General features: G+C 46.3%; 1 protein-coding gene across 1 annotated transcript; it reads left to right on the top strand.

Moving 5' to 3' along the window:
- The first annotated feature begins 1,247 nt into the window (after window positions 1-1,247).
- On the top strand, window positions 1,248-15,208 carry cpda (carboxypeptidase D, a). The gene is made up of 21 exons (XM_041241220.1): window positions 1,248-1,991; window positions 2,463-2,710; window positions 6,073-6,215; window positions 6,518-6,687; window positions 6,890-7,224; window positions 7,770-7,961; window positions 8,330-8,497; window positions 8,577-8,686; window positions 9,321-9,423; window positions 9,562-9,704; window positions 9,902-10,071; window positions 11,029-11,325; window positions 11,638-11,833; window positions 11,938-12,073; window positions 12,637-12,783; window positions 13,075-13,170; window positions 13,249-13,313; window positions 13,409-13,540; window positions 13,975-14,160; window positions 14,263-14,365; window positions 14,529-15,208. Exons 1-21 carry the CDS (start codon window positions 1,312-1,314, stop codon window positions 14,771-14,773), a joined length of 4,065 nt encoding a protein of 1,354 aa, XP_041097154.1. The 5' UTR covers window positions 1,248-1,311; the 3' UTR covers window positions 14,774-15,208.
- The last annotated feature ends 1,232 nt before the right edge of the window (window positions 15,209-16,440 follow it).

Genomic DNA, 16,440 nt, shown 5'->3' with positions numbered 1-16,440 from the left:
CCTCCTCCTGCATGTGGCTTCACCATGCAAGAAGGTTGACTGCAGCCTTCTAGCACTGCTACTCATTTCAGACTATCTCAGTCCAGGACCTTCTTCGAACCCTGTTCCCTACTTAATGCATTGAGCAGCCCAGGGCTTTGTTCCAACCAAACAGAGAGTTGAACAGTTGTTCCTGGTTGGAGCAAATTCCTGTACTAAAGGAGGCACAAGAGTGACTACGTTGTTAATTTTTAGCAAATGTAGAGGAACTATTTTATGAAGTACAATATTCATAAAGTAAAATGCAGTTGTCAAGTTTTTCCACTTTAATAAAACTGCTTTTACTTGGAATGTATTGTAGCAGGTTAATACACCACTGCCATTTAGCAAAATTACATTAAAAAAAAAAAAAAAAAAAAAAACACCATTTTATAGAGTAATAAATCCCTAAAAAAGGAACCACACACAACTAATAGGCATAATGTGTTAATGCAAAGCCTTTGAATTAACCCCTGCTGTCTACTCTATTCACCCCAATGTGGCATACAGGCTACTTTGTAATTTTTTGGAGCATTTTTAACTGGAAGAATTGCCCCTCTACTAGTCTTTGTTTTATAAACATCTATCTCAAGTGCTTTGACACTGTTAACAATAATGCTCATAGCAAGATTCAATTGTTTGACGGTTTCAAAGAGAAGGCACACCAGTACTCAAATAAGACTATATATACACTAACCCAGGATATTAAAACTTTCGTGTTAACCGCAAAAGTCATGTATCCGTCGCCACAGGTAAAGGAACATAAGCCTGTAAATCAAATCCAAACACCGTCAATCCGGCGAGCAGCAGCCAGGCTCCCTGCAGCGCACACGCCCTAAATACAGCTTGTGTTCTGATTTTTCAAACATATACTTAATGGGTTAATGAAACTGCTGGGTGTAATTCCCAGTAGGCAATATTGCATTTGAATCGCTTGCATTGTGGCTGTTGTAGTAAAGACCATACATAACTGTATATATTTCAGAAAGTTGCATAGAAGGAATGCATAGACTTTTTAGAAATACTATTTACAGTACACAGTAGAACATACTGTATTATAAATGTGTATATTGCTGTGTGTGTGTTTAATCACAGTTATGCATCATTGAATAATGTATCGATATTGCAGGCAACAGTGAGCGCTTCATTCTTGCGGCGCCTCCTTAAATCAGACCCCTCCCTCTGTAGCGATGACAAGAGAAATGGAACCACCTTAAAAAAAAAAAAAGGCTAAGGTGAAGTAGCAGCTGGAACGGAAACACAGACAGAGGAGGTGAGGGGACCTTCACAAACATGGCGCAACAACAACAACAACAACTGATTATCACATCCACCCAACTGTTCCGCTTCGGTTTCTTATTTTTGGCCTCGTGTTTTCTCCTGAACCCCTCCGGTTGTTGTTGCGAGGCGCGTCTGCAGCGAAGGGCGGCCGTGAACGGGGAAGTCCAGTCGAAGGAGGTCCCGGAGGAAACGTTTCTCAGATATTACCGCTACGAGGAATTGACGGGGCTCCTCAAAGCCCTGGCCCAGACTCACCCGCACATCGCCAATCTGTCCAGCGTGGGGCAGTCGGTGCAGGGCAGGGAGCTATGGGTGATGCAGATCACAAAAGACCCTGCAGCCGAAGTGCCGGGCAAACCCAAACTCAAATACGTTGGTAACATGCATGGGGACGAGACCGTGTCTAGGCAAGTGCTGGTTTACCTGATCGAGTACCTGCTGGACAGGTACGGTAAGGATGAGCGGATTACGAAACTGGTCGATGAGACTGACATCAGTATCATGCCCAGTATGAACCCTGATGGCTTCGAAAAGTCGGTGGAAGGGGACTGCGAGGGTGAACACGGGGGCAGGGAGAATGCCAGGGGTAAAGACTTGAACAGGAGTTTTCCAGACCAGTTTAAAACCATTGATGTACTAATGGAGGATGTCCCAGAGGTAGCTGCTGTAATGAAATGGATTCAAGAAAAAAGGTAAAGGCTTTATTTATGTATGTGTTTAAAATCTTGGTAAAACGATCATTTCTGGCGGTGCCCTAATTTCAGTTTAAGCCAGGGCCCTGCCACAGGTTAAAAACTTTTACTGAAAAGATGTTAGGTTTGGCGCTGAAGTTCAGTTCGGTGCACGAAAGGTAAATTGGGTGACAGCTGTGACTTCATGCTAACAGAGTTTGACTTTGTGCACTACACTTCATCTGAAAGCAGACGTCGATGGCTTACCAGTTTGTTTACACTACCCAAGGTGCAGAGAACCAGGCTTACCTCCTGGGACACTGGTACAAAGGTTTGTCGAAGAATGATGCGTTTCTTTTAGTGTTCAAGGGGCATGTTGTGTTTTTTGTCCGGTGTGTTCTGTAGCAAACATGTTACAGATTTGCCTTGGTTGCACTGTATAGTTGCTGTTCACAGCTATGTGAGTAACAGGACCTGCCTCCCTCCCTCCAGGTTTGTGCTATCTGCTAACCTGCATGGCGGCTCGGTGGTGGCTAGTTATCCATTTGACGACTCCCTCAAACACAAGGTGACCGGGGAGTACAGCCCCTCCTCGGACGACAGGCTTTTCCGGTATCTGGCAAGGAGCTACGCTGAGCACAACCCGGTGATGAAGACCGGAGAACCCCACTGTCCAGACACCCCGGATGAGACCTTCAAAGACGGCATCACTAACGGAGCGCAGTGGTATGACGTTCCCGGTAAGAGAACGCATAGATGCTCCTTGCACAGGGACGTTTGATCAATCACAAGTAGTTTTGTGTGTACTGTAGTTTTGAGTTCTGATTCTAGAAAAAGAAATTCAATACAGTACTGTGACCTGCTGTATGGTTGTGTTGAAGTGGATCGAGCTATCAGTTGACAGTCATTTTTATTTAATTTTTTTCCCCAAACCTATGAATCAAGAAAAACTAAGATTAACATAGAAATCCCAAAGCCAGGTGTGGGTAATTTTTATAGAACATAATTCTCAAAACTTGAGTTACAGCTTAGTAAACTGCTTAAAAAAACAAACAAAAACAAAAAAAAACTGTTGAAATGTTTTTGAAGATCTGAAATAGGGCCTCGGGGATATTAGAGTTGTTTGATCATTTTCCCCAGGCCAGTCAGACATATCATTTTACCTGGGATTTGTGAATATCTGCCCCCTTTTTGAAGCAGGTGGATCGCCCCAGACAATGTGAAAGCCCATTGTGAAGGAATTTTCATATGAAGTAGGAAGTTACATAGTTGTTGAAGTCTGGCCCTGGGCTTGTGAGAGAGCTGCTATCACTGTCTATAGTTAGTGGTTGCTATGAGCTGGAATACAGAGCTCTCATACATTCAGCTCTCTCACTGTCTGTAGTTTGGAATAAGTTCTCTCAATGGCCAGGTGGTGCTTCATTATACTATTGTAGTTAATCATTCCAAGTTTTCTGTAGCGAGACAGATGTCAAACTGACTCATATTTGTTTGTCCAGGCTTAATGACCTTGCCTTGAATGCTTCAACAACCCTCCCCTCCCCCAAATACAGTGCGGTGTTTTCCAAGGTAAATGTCTATTTTGAGAAGATTGCTCTAAAGCACGTGCAGTTCTGTCTCCACAATATAAACGATGGAGGAGACGGGCGCCTGGTGATCGTAGGTGATCGGGGATCTTGTACAAAGCTTGTTTCCGTTTCAGCTTGTGTTTTCAGAATCTTGCATTCAGGTTTGGAGTATTGACTGGCAGCCTGAGTCGTTCTGGGTCCTCAGATTTCACACACACACCCCACCCTGGATTTTCAGACTAGGAACCTGACCGTGTTTGTCGCTCTGCTAACGCTCCATGGTGCTAGCTTTGGCTCTGGCCCCTGGATTGCACTTTGTATGCAAGGGGAACAAAACAAAGGCAGTCCTGGTTAAAGAGACCCATTGTTCTGTCTGTTCACAAACTCTAATGAGAGGGATGATGGAAAGGGGGTGTGATTCACTTTGCAAACAGGATGTCCTGGTCTTGCATAATATATAACGCACATCCTTCATAAACACACATTTGGAAAATTTCTGCGTACTATGTACCGGTTTTGTGTTAGGTAGGAGGTGCACTATACCCGGGTAATCGTATTTTATATCCTGTATACAGTACTAACATTTCTTAATCCTTAAACAAGGGATGGAGCAACTAACATCTAGCATTTGTTTTACATGAAACAATAAGGGCAGCATTGTTGCTTGTTCACCAGGGCTGGTTTTGCATCTTCTCAATGGCTCCATTTATAACAGGCTGGCTGGTGACGCCGGGAGATTTAGCTGTTCTGCAGCTGGTGGCAGGTTGCCATCACAACCTGTTCTGGCAATGTTAGCGATGTATAAAGGTGGTCTGCTGGTCGGCTTCCTTTTCCCCTAAGTTGTATTCAAATTCCTCTTGTGGATTAAAATGCTGTCTCCACCATTGACTCCCTTAGTGATCGCTGGGCAGGCCTCCTTGACACAGAGCAGGTGTGTAAATGTACCCTAACCAATTCCCAGGGCTGAATCAATGAGCTGTTGCATGCAGAGCTGCAGGTTGATATTCTTTTGATACATGCACCAGTAGCCCGGTACTGTGTTAGGGCATGTGTATTGGTACATGATGTTGTTGTTGTTGGCATGTCAGTAACAGTAATGTGCTGTCACTATTGTGTACACTGTATAAAATAAAATTGTAATTATCCTGAATTTCTGTTGACACACCTTCCCCACGAAAATGTAATTCTTGACCAAATATTTACTAAGAGGGAGCGGCATTTGTATCTGAAGCCTTTAGTATCCCACACCTGCTAAGGTGTGAAACTGCATCGTGCATAAAGAGCGAAGTTTGCAAGCAAAACGAAATGTAACTCTTTAAATATTTGTAAGTCAATCCAACAGTCAAATCGATACATTTTAAAGGAACAATAGATAACATATGTCAACAGGAAAATAAACGTTGCGAATCTCTGCAAATACAGAGTTGGATAAATTCTGAATCGAATGTGCACCGTGCGTTTCTGATTCTCGACTCTAGTTCCTGGTAGCTGTAAGCCATCTGGCTTTTTGTCAGGATTAAAAGTATCCATTTAATTTCTGCTTTTTATTTCCGCTGCCCAGAAATGACGAATGTCCCAAGAGTAGCTCAGTGTTTTTGTTTAAAAGGCTTTCGATATGAACAGGTCCTCTTAGCTTGGTTAACGGTAGGGGGCAGTAGGGATGGAGCTGATTTCTTTGGCTGTATGAATCCTGTTTCTTGCCTGCCTGGGTGATGTGGCATTGTTCCAGTAACATTACACTACTGTAACTGCGAGAAGCTGGCAGGGATTAGCAGAGAGAAAGGCAGGCAGCGATCCGTGACAAACACCTCACTGAGAGCGGATCGACATGGCCTCATGCATGGGCGGTGCTCCAGGAAGTGCTGGAAGCTCCCTGTTTCTAAAAGCGAGATGGAATATTTTGAAATGCAATTGTAGAGTAAAACAAGAACTATTAATGTAAGGCTTCTCCAAATGGGCCCACTCTGTTCCTGCAATTTTGAACTTGAAAAAAATCTCCAAATCGACCTTAACAATGAAATTAGGAGCAGGGTGCAGGGAGGAGCTGTTAACTGATAGAGTTTTAGTTGTTTCTTCAATACACAATATAAGATTGCAAAGATCCGACTCCATGAAGGATTTAAAACATTGCTGTGTTAAGCCCCTTTCACACTGGCACTCGTCCCAGGATCCTGACCCAGGTTCTAGTGCCAATGGTGCATGATGGCCGTGCGTAAGCCGACCAAAGTTGATTGAGACACACCATGAGTCGGATTGCAGCAGGGATGAAGAAACATTTGCTCTAATCAACATTTGGGTCGACGGTTCTGTCCGGAGAAGCTTGGATGGACTCGTCTGTAACAAGCTGCTCCCATAGTGTTGCCACGTGTGTTGTGTATTTGTTTGCGTCACCCACGACGACCCTGCTTCTTCAAAAGCAGTGTGAAATCGCATAGCCGACCCGCTTCACACTGGGTCCCACCCTTGTAGAGCGTGCCGGGGTGAAAGGGGCTTCAGATGTCTGGCTCCATTATCATTCTTCCATGTCTCCTCAGGGGGGATGCAGGACTACAACTACCTGAAGGGGAACTGCTTGGAGATCACCTTGGAGCTGACCTGCTGCAAACACCCGCCGGCCTCTGAGCTGCCCAAGGAGTGGGACAACAACCGGGAATCTCTGCTCGCCTACATGGAGAAGGTAGGGTCTTCAAAACTCTCCTCTCTGGAGACAGTCCCTTCATAGTGTGTCTAGGTATCAGATATATTTACATCCAAAGACATTCGTGGAAGCAGATGTCCTCTGTAGTTATAAACCAGTAGGCATAGAACCAGAATGAAATGTGTCCAGTCTCTCCAGGCAGCAGCTGTTTAACTGTTTTGTTTTTTTTTCTTGCGCACATTGTGCACATTTGTCCGAGACTGAGAAACCCTGTTTTTGTTTGTCGTTGTAATTTCGCCCTGTCTTCAGCTGTTTTGAAACCTCGCTCTTGTCCCCTCCAGGTTCACATTGGAGTGAAGGGTTTTGTGAAGAACGCTTTGACCAGCGGCTGGATCTCGGATGCAGAGATAATGGTGTCGGGAATTGATCACAACGTGACGACGGGCCAGTTCGGAGACTACAACAGACTGCTGCTGCCAGGGTCCTACAACATCACTGCCAGCGCGGCAGGGTAAGCTTGGCCTGGTGATTGGAGAGAGAGAGTCTGGCATCATTTTTAAAACTACTGGCACCAATGCTTCTCCTTCAGTCCACATTAACAAATAGATATGTCTTATTTATTCTGTTCTTTTTTATCTCTTTATTAAGTTTGCCAGGACCCACGTGTAACTGCTTCATTCTCACTGGGTAAAACTGTCATTTTAATTGTTTAGATACATCCCCATGACTGCGGCCAACGTCCAGGTACCGGAGGGCAAGGCCATAGAGGTGAATTTCGCCCTCCAGCCTGTGGGATGGGTTACCGCAGCTCCAGAGGTGGAGACCGTCACGGGGAAGAACGTGAGCGCGGCGACAGCCAAACCGAAACATGTGCCCATCCAGCCCCAGGACTTCCGGCACCATCACTACTCTGACATGGAGCTGTTCCTGCGGCGCTACAGCACGGAGTACCCGGGCATCACGCGGCTCTACTCCATCGGCAAGTCTGTGGAGCAGAGGGAGCTGTACGTGATGGAGATCACAGAAAACCCCGGCACCCACAAGCCAGGTAGAGACACTGCGCCCCCTGCACTGCAGCTGAGCGGCGATCCCCCTAATGCAACACTAGCAGTGCTGTGGATTTTTAAGAGATTGAACCACTGTTTCCTGTGCTGTTGCTCACACGTTCTGATTGTAGTTTTTTTTTTTCTATTGGAATTTGGGGTTCAGCACGTGCAGTGATTAGGTACTTTTTGAAGCAAGTTTTAAATTTAGCATTTTTTAATTCAAGTAAAAGGATAATCAAGCAGAAGCATAGAGGAACAGGGCTAATGGTGCTGGTGCATATGAGACTTGGTGAAAGAATGAGTGCTATGATTTTAAAGAATTGTCTTTACTCTTTTAATGTTACATGTTGCCATTAATATCGTCTCTCGCGAAGTGTCTCAAAGCACTGACTGGCACCGAGGTCTTGTAACCTGCAGTACTAAAAAGGCAACAATAAATGTGCTTGCTCTTTTACATTATTTTCCGTTATCCAGCCAAGCCCCTGTTGAGGAGCTGGGTCTCCGTGCTGAGCTTGTGTACGCTGAGTGTCGCTGTCTTCCCCTGCAGGCAAACCCGAGTTCAAGTACATCGGGAACATGCACGGCAACGAGGTGGTGGGCCGGGAGCTGCTGCTCAACCTGATCGAGTTCCTGTGCAAGAACTACGGCAGCGACCCGGAGGTGACGAAGCTGGTGAACTCCACGCGCATCCACATCATGCCCTCCATGAACCCTGACGGCTACGAGCAGTCACAGGAAGGTAGGCGCACGGAGCGGCCCAGCCCTGACGCCCTTACAGATGGCTCCTTCTTTTTAAATAGATGGGCGATCGCTTGTGGAACTTGGTTCTAATTTCTATAACCCTTTCGATCACTATTATTATTTTTTTTTTCCATTGTTGCAATTGTTGGGGGGGACTCATTTAAACCAAATCCTTGAAGTGTAATCTGGAATCCTAAAAGCTATATGTATTTAAATACTAAAGCTTTCTTTAAGTTTTCCTATGGAAGATGAAACCATGAGCTGTAGCACCTGCTGCACTGGAGCATTTAATATGTATGTAGAAGAGTACAGCAGCAGTGCTGCAGGCAGGTTAACTCCTGAACCCCTGGTCTGTGTGTTTCTCAGGAGACAGGGGGGGAACAGTTGGTAGGAACAACAGCAACAGCTACGACCTGAACCGGAACTTCCCCGACCAGTATGTCTCCATCACTGACCCCCAGCAGCCGGAGACCATCGCCGTCATGAACTGGCTGAGGACCTACCCCTTTGTGCTCTCTGCCAACTTGCATGGGGGTAGGGATTGCTCTTAATAAACAGTTATCCGTAATGCATGGAGCACTGGCTGTAGTTCACGCCTGTCTTCATTTCGAAGGTTCCCTCGTGGTGAACTACCCCTATGACGACGATGCAGAGGGTCTGGTGGCCTACAGCAAGTCTGCTGACGATGCTGTTTTTAAAATGGTGTCCCTCGCCTATTCCAAGGTATTTATATGTAAAAATCAAACTTGCAGAAACCAATAAATCAATCAAGGTACTGATTAAAACTGATTTCATTACCCCAATCCCAATGAGGGATGCAACCACGTACTCTTTTAATCTGTACACTGACACTAGACAAACTGCTTTGTCTCCTTCTGTCCACCTTGACTTGGACTCTTAGGAGTCTTGAAATCAGGTTATAAGTTTCTAGGATTCGTGTAACGTTTTGTCTAGCTTCTTTTATCTGTTTTTTATTAGTGGCTCTGCAAAGTGCTGCAAGTTGTCTTGTAAGCAAACCTGATTTGGTGACTACATGATGACGATGAATGCTTCTTCTCTTCCAAGAGAGAAGCTAATTCCTGGAGGCAGCCAGCACATTCAAATGAAAAGCACATCTCTGTTTAAATACCTTGCCTAAAATCCAGGACGCAAAGGTTATTGATCGAACCCCGCAGAGCTTGGAATTAGCACTGGCCTTTTGAAAGATGCATTGCGCTGCTTGAATATCATCGTAAGCCATTAGAAATGAGTCTTAAAACCGCCAATTTGACAGCGAAACAGGGCTGTGAAAAGTAATTAAAATACGACAACCTGGGACCGCTGTGGACCAAATATTCTGTTTTTGGTTTGTGTTTAGGAGAATGCAGCTATGTACAAGGGTCATCCTTGTGAAGAGATATACCCGAAAGAGTACTTCGAAGAGGGCATCACTAACGGGGCACGTTGGTACAACGTCCCGGGTAAGCGCTAGTCAACAGAGGGGTGAGAGCGTGGGTGGATAGCTATGTGTGTAACTACGTGCTTAAAGCAAGCTACCAACCTAGATCGCCAAAGTCCACCAGCTTACCTAGCCAGATGTATGTATATTCTGTTCACAGGAGGCATGCAGGACTGGAATTACCTGAACACAAACTGCTTTGAGGTGACCATTGAGCTGGGCTGCGTCAAGTACCCCCTAGCCAAGGACCTGCCCAGGTACTGGGAGCAAAACCGCCGATCCCTGCTGCAGTTCATCCACCAGGTGAGCCTGCTGGACACCTGGAGCTGGCTCCTGATCAGGGGTACAGCATAATCGCAAAGTTACAGTTGCATGCTTTTCAAATGCATTTAAATATTATGCATGCAGAAGGTGGGGGGGGGGGGTGGCTGTTTTTAACTAGTGTGGCCGTTGTTATACGTATGTGACCAACATGCTCCCTAACATCCCTTTCCGCACAGACGCACAGAGGAGTCAAGGGATTCGTCGTGGATGCTAAAGACAGGACCGGCATACCGAACGCCACCATCATCGTGGCAGAGATTGACCACCCCATCACCACCGACAAGGCTGGCGATTACTGGAGGCTGCTGGCACCAGGGACCTACCGCATCACTGCCAAAGCTCCCGGGTAAGGGTGGGGTCTGTGGGGGGCTTGGGGGGGCTGGGATGCATACGGCTGATGGACCGGATCACTTCAGATTTCGTTTTCCGTACACTTGTAATGGGAATTTGTAATGCGATTTCGGACGGTGACAAACTGCTGGCCCCATCTTGCAGCTGTCATTCGTTGCATTAAATGGTTGCATTTAACACAACCAGAAGTTGTATCCGTAGCAGAGAAGTAAAAGTTCAATCTTAAGTCCAATTTACAGGGCATGGAGCCTCATCAGCCAAAACAATGCATCAGCACAGTTGATCAGTGCTGCGTTTTGTTAAAGACCCTTAAACCTTTCTTTTCCCTGCAGCAATCTGATCTGACCACCCTGTAAGACATCAAACCTCACCAATGTGTATTTAAAAATAGGCTCGGAAGCTATTGGGAATAATCCGACACCAACACAGTCGCAGTCAACAGCAAAAGCTGTATTACTTAACTTCTAATACAGTAGCAACACCATTGAGTCAGAGAGAACATGTACTGTCCGTTCTGCTTGGGAAGTGGGGCGGCTGGAGTCTCTCGCTCTCTATTCTGGTGTTTGGTGGGGATACCAGAGCTTGTCTGGCTAGCAAATTCACCTTTTTTTTTTATTATCTCCCAGCTCTCTCCCTTACTTGTCATCCCCAGCCCCTACCTCATTGTAGTGCTGTATTGTCTGGGAAGAAGCAACAGCCAGCAGCTGGTTGTATGACCTCTCCTGTCTCCTAACTAGAAGCAGTGTATCAGAACACAACCTTGAATAGCTGCCAGCCTGTCTTGAATACAGCCAGCGATGAGAAGGTTCTCAGCACAGTACATACATACAACAAGTCCAGTTCACTGCAAGAAAAGAGCTATTAAAATGATTATCAAAACATATTAAAACACTAGAACGATTTAAAAGCTCTAATCTGACCGTCTTTCCCCTCCGTGCCCCGGCCCTGGCAGGTATGTTCCTGTCACCGTGTATGTGACAGTGCTGGACGAGGAGGTGGTGCAGCTGGACTTCAAGCTGACCCGTGAGGAGAAGAGCCCGGCCCCCAAGGGCCCCCCCGCCACGCAGGACCCCTCGGCGCAGGAGTTCCAGAACCTGATCAAGGAGCTGTCCTCGGAGAGAGGGCTGGAGCGGCTCGTCCTGAGCTCGGCCGACGACAGCAACTTCTACCGCTATCGGCCCTACAAGGAGCTGTCGGAGTTCCTGCGCGGGCTGACTCTCAACTTCCCCCACATCACCAAGCTGCGCAGGTACGCCAGCCACTGTCTTCCACATATCGGTTTGAGTGTGTGCCTGTCTGTCTTCCACGGTAGTTCAGTCCTCTTTTACGTAAAGGCTTAATCAAGTAGGCAGACATTTCAACAATCTCTACGTGTCTGTGTGTTGCCTCCTGTGGTGTGTTTCTCTATTTGTTCATCATTCAGTCTCTTGGTTCTGTTGTGTCTGTATTGCATGTGTGCATGTGTCTGTTTTTGTCTTTCATTGTATTGCTTTCATTCTAGTTTTTCCTGGTATAGCGTGTTTACATCAGCTGTGTAGTTCTGTATCCTTTTCTGTTGCAGTTTGGGTCAAAGCGTAGAATTCAGAACCATCTGGGCCTTAGAAATCTCCAACAAGCCGAAGGAGCCGGAGCCGGCCGAACCCAAGATCCGCTTTGTTGGAGGGATCCATGGGAATGCACCTGTGGGGACCGAGCTGCTCCTGGAGTTCGCTGCGTTTCTGTGTATAAACTACGGGAAAAACTCTGCCATAACCAAGGTACGGATAATTCAGTGTGACTGGCAGCAGGTGGACAGCAGTGTCTGGCTGGGACGATCCAGTATCTGTGCTTCATTGCCTCTTTTCGTGCTTGTCCTTCGCAGCTGATTAACGAGACCAAGATTGTGATTGTGCCCTCGAGCAATCCTGACGGCCGCGAGAAGGCGCAGGAAAGGCAGTGCACGTCGACAGCGGGGCTGGTCAATGCACACGGCAAGGACCTCGACACAGACTTCTTTGGTGAGACCTCAGGGGCATGGGCAGGGCTCCGTTCACTTGTAGTGGTCTCTTCAGGACTCAGGAAGGACACGGCATAGTAGAGAACCCTAACAACAGGACTGGAGGTGTAGGGGGGCATTTAGATCAGGCATGGAACCATTCCAGGTTTTGTTGCAAGTGTGATTAGCTAGTGTATAGGTCTTATTGAACTCGTAGTAAAACCAGGAATGCATCAAACTGCTATGCAATGGGAGTCTTATTTCCATCCCTGTGTTTCACTCCAAAACACATCAATACGAACGTGCATTTTATTTTTAAATCCTATCCACGTGTTCTACTACAAATGTAGCAGATAATTTCCTACATGTTAGGTGTGATCTAATTTAGTTGAAGTGTTTGATTGTGTAACAGTGAGAATCCACAGATTCTAAATGTGGAGCCCGTGATTTTTGGAGCAAGAGCAAGAAGGGTGGCGTGTCCTGATTTAATCTGAACAGAACCCTGTATTTGCTTTGTGTAGTGTTTCTATAGGGGAACCCTTGTTAAATTTCAGGAATGCTCTTGTGCCAATGCTCCTGTTTTAGGTAACACCTCTCAGCACTTTGTGGAGCCTCAGCCAGAGACCAAGGCGCTCATGGACTTCATCCTGGAGAGGGGCGACACTCTGTCTGTGGCTCTGGACGGAGGCTCTGTGCTGGCCACCTACCCCTACAACAAACCAGTGCAGCCCGGTGGGTATGATCTGTGGGGGAGTGGGAATGAAGTCCCCTTTCACACACTATATTTAGCGTTCGTTTTGATCTTTTTAAAAAATATTTTAAAGGTAGGCATTTCAGTAACTGTTAATATTCCCCTGTTTTGTTGATTGTCCGTTAAAGGAATTGTCTTGAACATCTTGCAAAAAATTATAAAATGCATGTCCGGTTTAGTGCGTCATGCCGCATGCGTACTGCAGCGTGAGGTGTTGGGTTGTGTTGGTGGTATATGTATTAACATGCTTTGTATGTCTTTGTCTTTTGCAGTTGAAAATGAGGAAACTTTGAAATATTTGGCTATTGTATATGCTAATAACCATCCCACAATGCACCAGGGTCACCCAGGATGTGCAAATAACCAAGGTGGGACTCGTATGTAATATATATATATATTTAATTTTTAAAACGGGGTTCAGCTAACCTTTCTGATATTGATTGCAGTTGAAAACATCCCAGGAGGCGTGCTGCGTGGGGCGGAGTGGCACAGTCACATGGGCAGCATGAAGGTACTCCTACATTCCTGTTTCTTTTAAAATGTATTTATCTGTTCATTTTATTTTCTGCTGGGTGTCCTGGTAACGGTGACTGGCTTTATTTCCAGGATTTCAGCATGGATTTTGGCCGCTGTCCTGAGATCACAGTGTTCACCAGCTGCTGCCTCTTCCCCAGCGCAGACCAGCTCTCTCAGCTCTGGGCTGACAACAAGCAGTCTCTGCTCAGCATGCTGGTCGAGGTCAGTCTGCATTCTCACACCTACGTCCCAGGGAAGGGACAACGCAATGTGCTTACTAGGGCCATATTCATAAAGCGTTTAACACTGGGCTTGGTTAACACTGTTAACGTTACAAGGCTTCAGATCAATAACTCTGGAGATCATTTTAGAAAGCCTGCATGCAGGTTTTGTTGCAAGCGTGATTCTGTAACATTAGTAGAATATTTGTGAAAATTAGGAATCTGGTGGGGCTTAGAGTGGCTGTCTTGGGACATCACCCCTGGAGCTGCTTTCAATACAATGTAAAGTAAATGCGGGTTGAACTTTTATCTTGAACTCAAAACCAAACCTTTCTGTCTTGTGGATCTGCTGAACGCATAAACAAGACGTGGTTTGTCAGCTGCATCATGAATCACACGTGTGAGTTTAATGCAATGCTGTGCTTGTCTCTGCAGGTCCACAAGGGTGTGCGTGGTGTAGTGATGGATAAGAGTGGGAAGCCCATCCCCAAGGCCTTGATTGTGCTGAACGGGGGGGTGCGGGTCTACACCAACGAGGGGGGCTACTTCCACGCCCTGGTGGCTCCCGGCTCACACAAAATTGAGGCCGTGGCCGAGGGCTACCAGCAGCAGCACAAGGAGGTGAGGCGGCTGGGCTCCGCTCGGGGATTTCAACTGAAAAAAAACTGTATAGCACCCGTTTTGAAATGGAGGTATTTGTGACTGTGTTTTGTGTCTCTTTAGGTGTTCGTCTCCTCCTACGAAGTTGCTAGCTCCATTACTATCAGATTTGAAACGGACAACCGGATCTTCGGCTTGCCGAGGGAGTTTGTGGTAGCCACTGCAGGTATGTGGATCCTTGATAGCGGACAGTGGATGGGTATCCCTCGCAGCATGTTCTGTTACTACAGGCAGAAATGTTTGACTAAGAGCTCCCCCCCCATGTCCCTAGAGCAGTTTGGATCCCGTTTTTAGTGTACTAGCGGCTGTCCTTTTTTTGTGTTTGCCAGGAGCCTCGATGAGCGCTCTGGTCGTCACCGCCTGCATCATCTGGTGCGTGTGCTCGGCCAAGTCGAACCGGCAGAAGGACGGCTTCCACCGGCTGCGGCAGCACCGGGATGATTACGAGGACGAGATCCGCCTCACCTCCATGGGCTCCAAGAAATCCCTGCTGAGCCACGAGTTCCAGGACGAGACGGAGAGTGACGAAGAGACCCTGTACGCCAACAAGCACTGTGACACGCACGCACACTGAGATTCCAGGAGAGACTGGGCAGTATGGGGAGATGGACAAAACCAAGAGAGAGTAATTGTGTTGACATGTAACTGTACAGACTGTGTTTGCATCTACATAATGCGAGTGTACGCACACGCACATGCACACGTTGACGCACACGCGTGCATGCTTGTTAAGCAGCCATCAGAAATCAGTCCTGGGACTAGGGGAGGGATGGGACACACGCTTCAGGGAAGATTCAGCCACACTGCCAGTGCTGTCCTCCTTTGTCTAAACGTGTGTGTGTGTGTGTGTGTGAGAGAGAGGGGGGGAATGTAGTATTGCTGGAACGTCCTGTCGCTGCAGAGCTTGTGCGAGTGCTTGTTTTGAACTTTTTGTACTTGATACATGGAGACTCTTAACAAAAGCGCCTAAATAATGTTTTTTTTTTTAATAAATGTATGATTTGTTGTTTTTCTGTGGAAAACGGTGTGCATCACACTCCAACCCAAACCAGGATCCCTGTGCTTCTGCACTTTGAACCTGCCAACCTGGGCAGGGGATTGGGGGGGGAGGAGGGGGGTCATCACAGCACCCAGGGTGATGAGGATTCGCCAACACAACGCATCCACTAGGACCATATTCATAAAGATTTGAACACTACTGAGTTAACACCACTGATGTTTAAAGGCTTCAGATAAATAACTTTTACATGGACCTGCAGTAGTTTATTGCTAGTAACATTAGCTGAAAATGTTACTGTTGGTATTCATGTGGTTTATGATGCCCCTGCACTCACACCAGAGGCTGCATTACTGATATCTAGGACAGAGAGGACATAGAACTCTGTACTAGAGTATATATAAAATAATCCATCTTTTAGATACAGCACACATGTTCAATACAAGAAAAACCCTGCCGGGTTTGAGTCTGGTGATTCGAATGTCAGAAAGCTGGGATCTTCAGTTGTGTTTCAAACGATGTTAAAGTCCTGCTTTTCAAAGCACAGGACGAGTGCCTATTAACCCCTCCTGGGTGTAACTCCTCAGCATCCTGCAGGGCACTGAAGACAGAGACGGTCACTTTGTGGACGACAGCGTGCCACCCTGTATTAAAATGAGACGATAAATCTTAACTGGACACCCAAATACCAAAGTGAGCCTTATGTTTTAATTCTGCGAAAATAATTTCATTTAATAATGCGTCTCAACCAAATCTTTGGACCTGCTCCATACCGTGTGTCTCTTTATCCCTCTTTGTGTCTGATTTTCCTGCGGGGTGTAATGGGTATCTATGGGTATGGCATTTCTGTACATAGGGTATGAATGTCTGTATATAGAGCTGGTGATTGTGCACCACATTTGCCTACAGAGATTGGTCTACTGCTAATTCTTGACTTCCACAGTATTCTAAGCGGTCTGATCACCTGAATTAACCAGGGTATCATTTCTATATATAAATTGAAACGAGTGAAAATGTGAAATGCAATTTTTCTAAGTCTCGTGTAGCACGTGCCTGAAGTCGTGATCTGTACACACATGCTGCAAGGTATTCATCTAAGGAGATAACAGGAGAAAGCTGCAGTCATTTAGGTGATCTGTCTAGCTCAGTTATCAATTCATTATAGTGCCTGTTGGGTATTTTATAGGGGCTGTGTTTGCCCCAGTCCTGGTAATGGAATCAATGCTCTGTGGCTCTTGAAACTG

Source organism: Polyodon spathula, unplaced genomic scaffold, assembly GCF_017654505.1.
Source record: "Polyodon spathula isolate WHYD16114869_AA unplaced genomic scaffold, ASM1765450v1 scaffolds_764, whole genome shotgun sequence".
In the NCBI taxonomy this organism is placed as follows: Eukaryota; Metazoa; Chordata; class Actinopteri; order Acipenseriformes; family Polyodontidae; genus Polyodon; species Polyodon spathula.
This window is presented reverse-complemented; position numbering and strand designations above follow the sequence as displayed.

Bases quoted from the DNA above. Each gene is read 5' to 3' on its own strand.
- cpda (XM_041241220.1), top strand. From the start codon at position 1,312: ATGGCGCAACAACAACAACAACAACTGATTATCACATCCACCCAACTG. The intron at 7,962-8,329 runs GTAGGCGCACGG...TGTGTTTCTCAG, and splicing joins CTACGAGCAGTCACAGGAAG to GAGACAGGGGGGGAACAGTT. The intron at 13,171-13,248 runs GTGGGACTCGTA...TATTGATTGCAG, and splicing joins AGGATGTGCAAATAACCAAG to TTGAAAACATCCCAGGAGGC.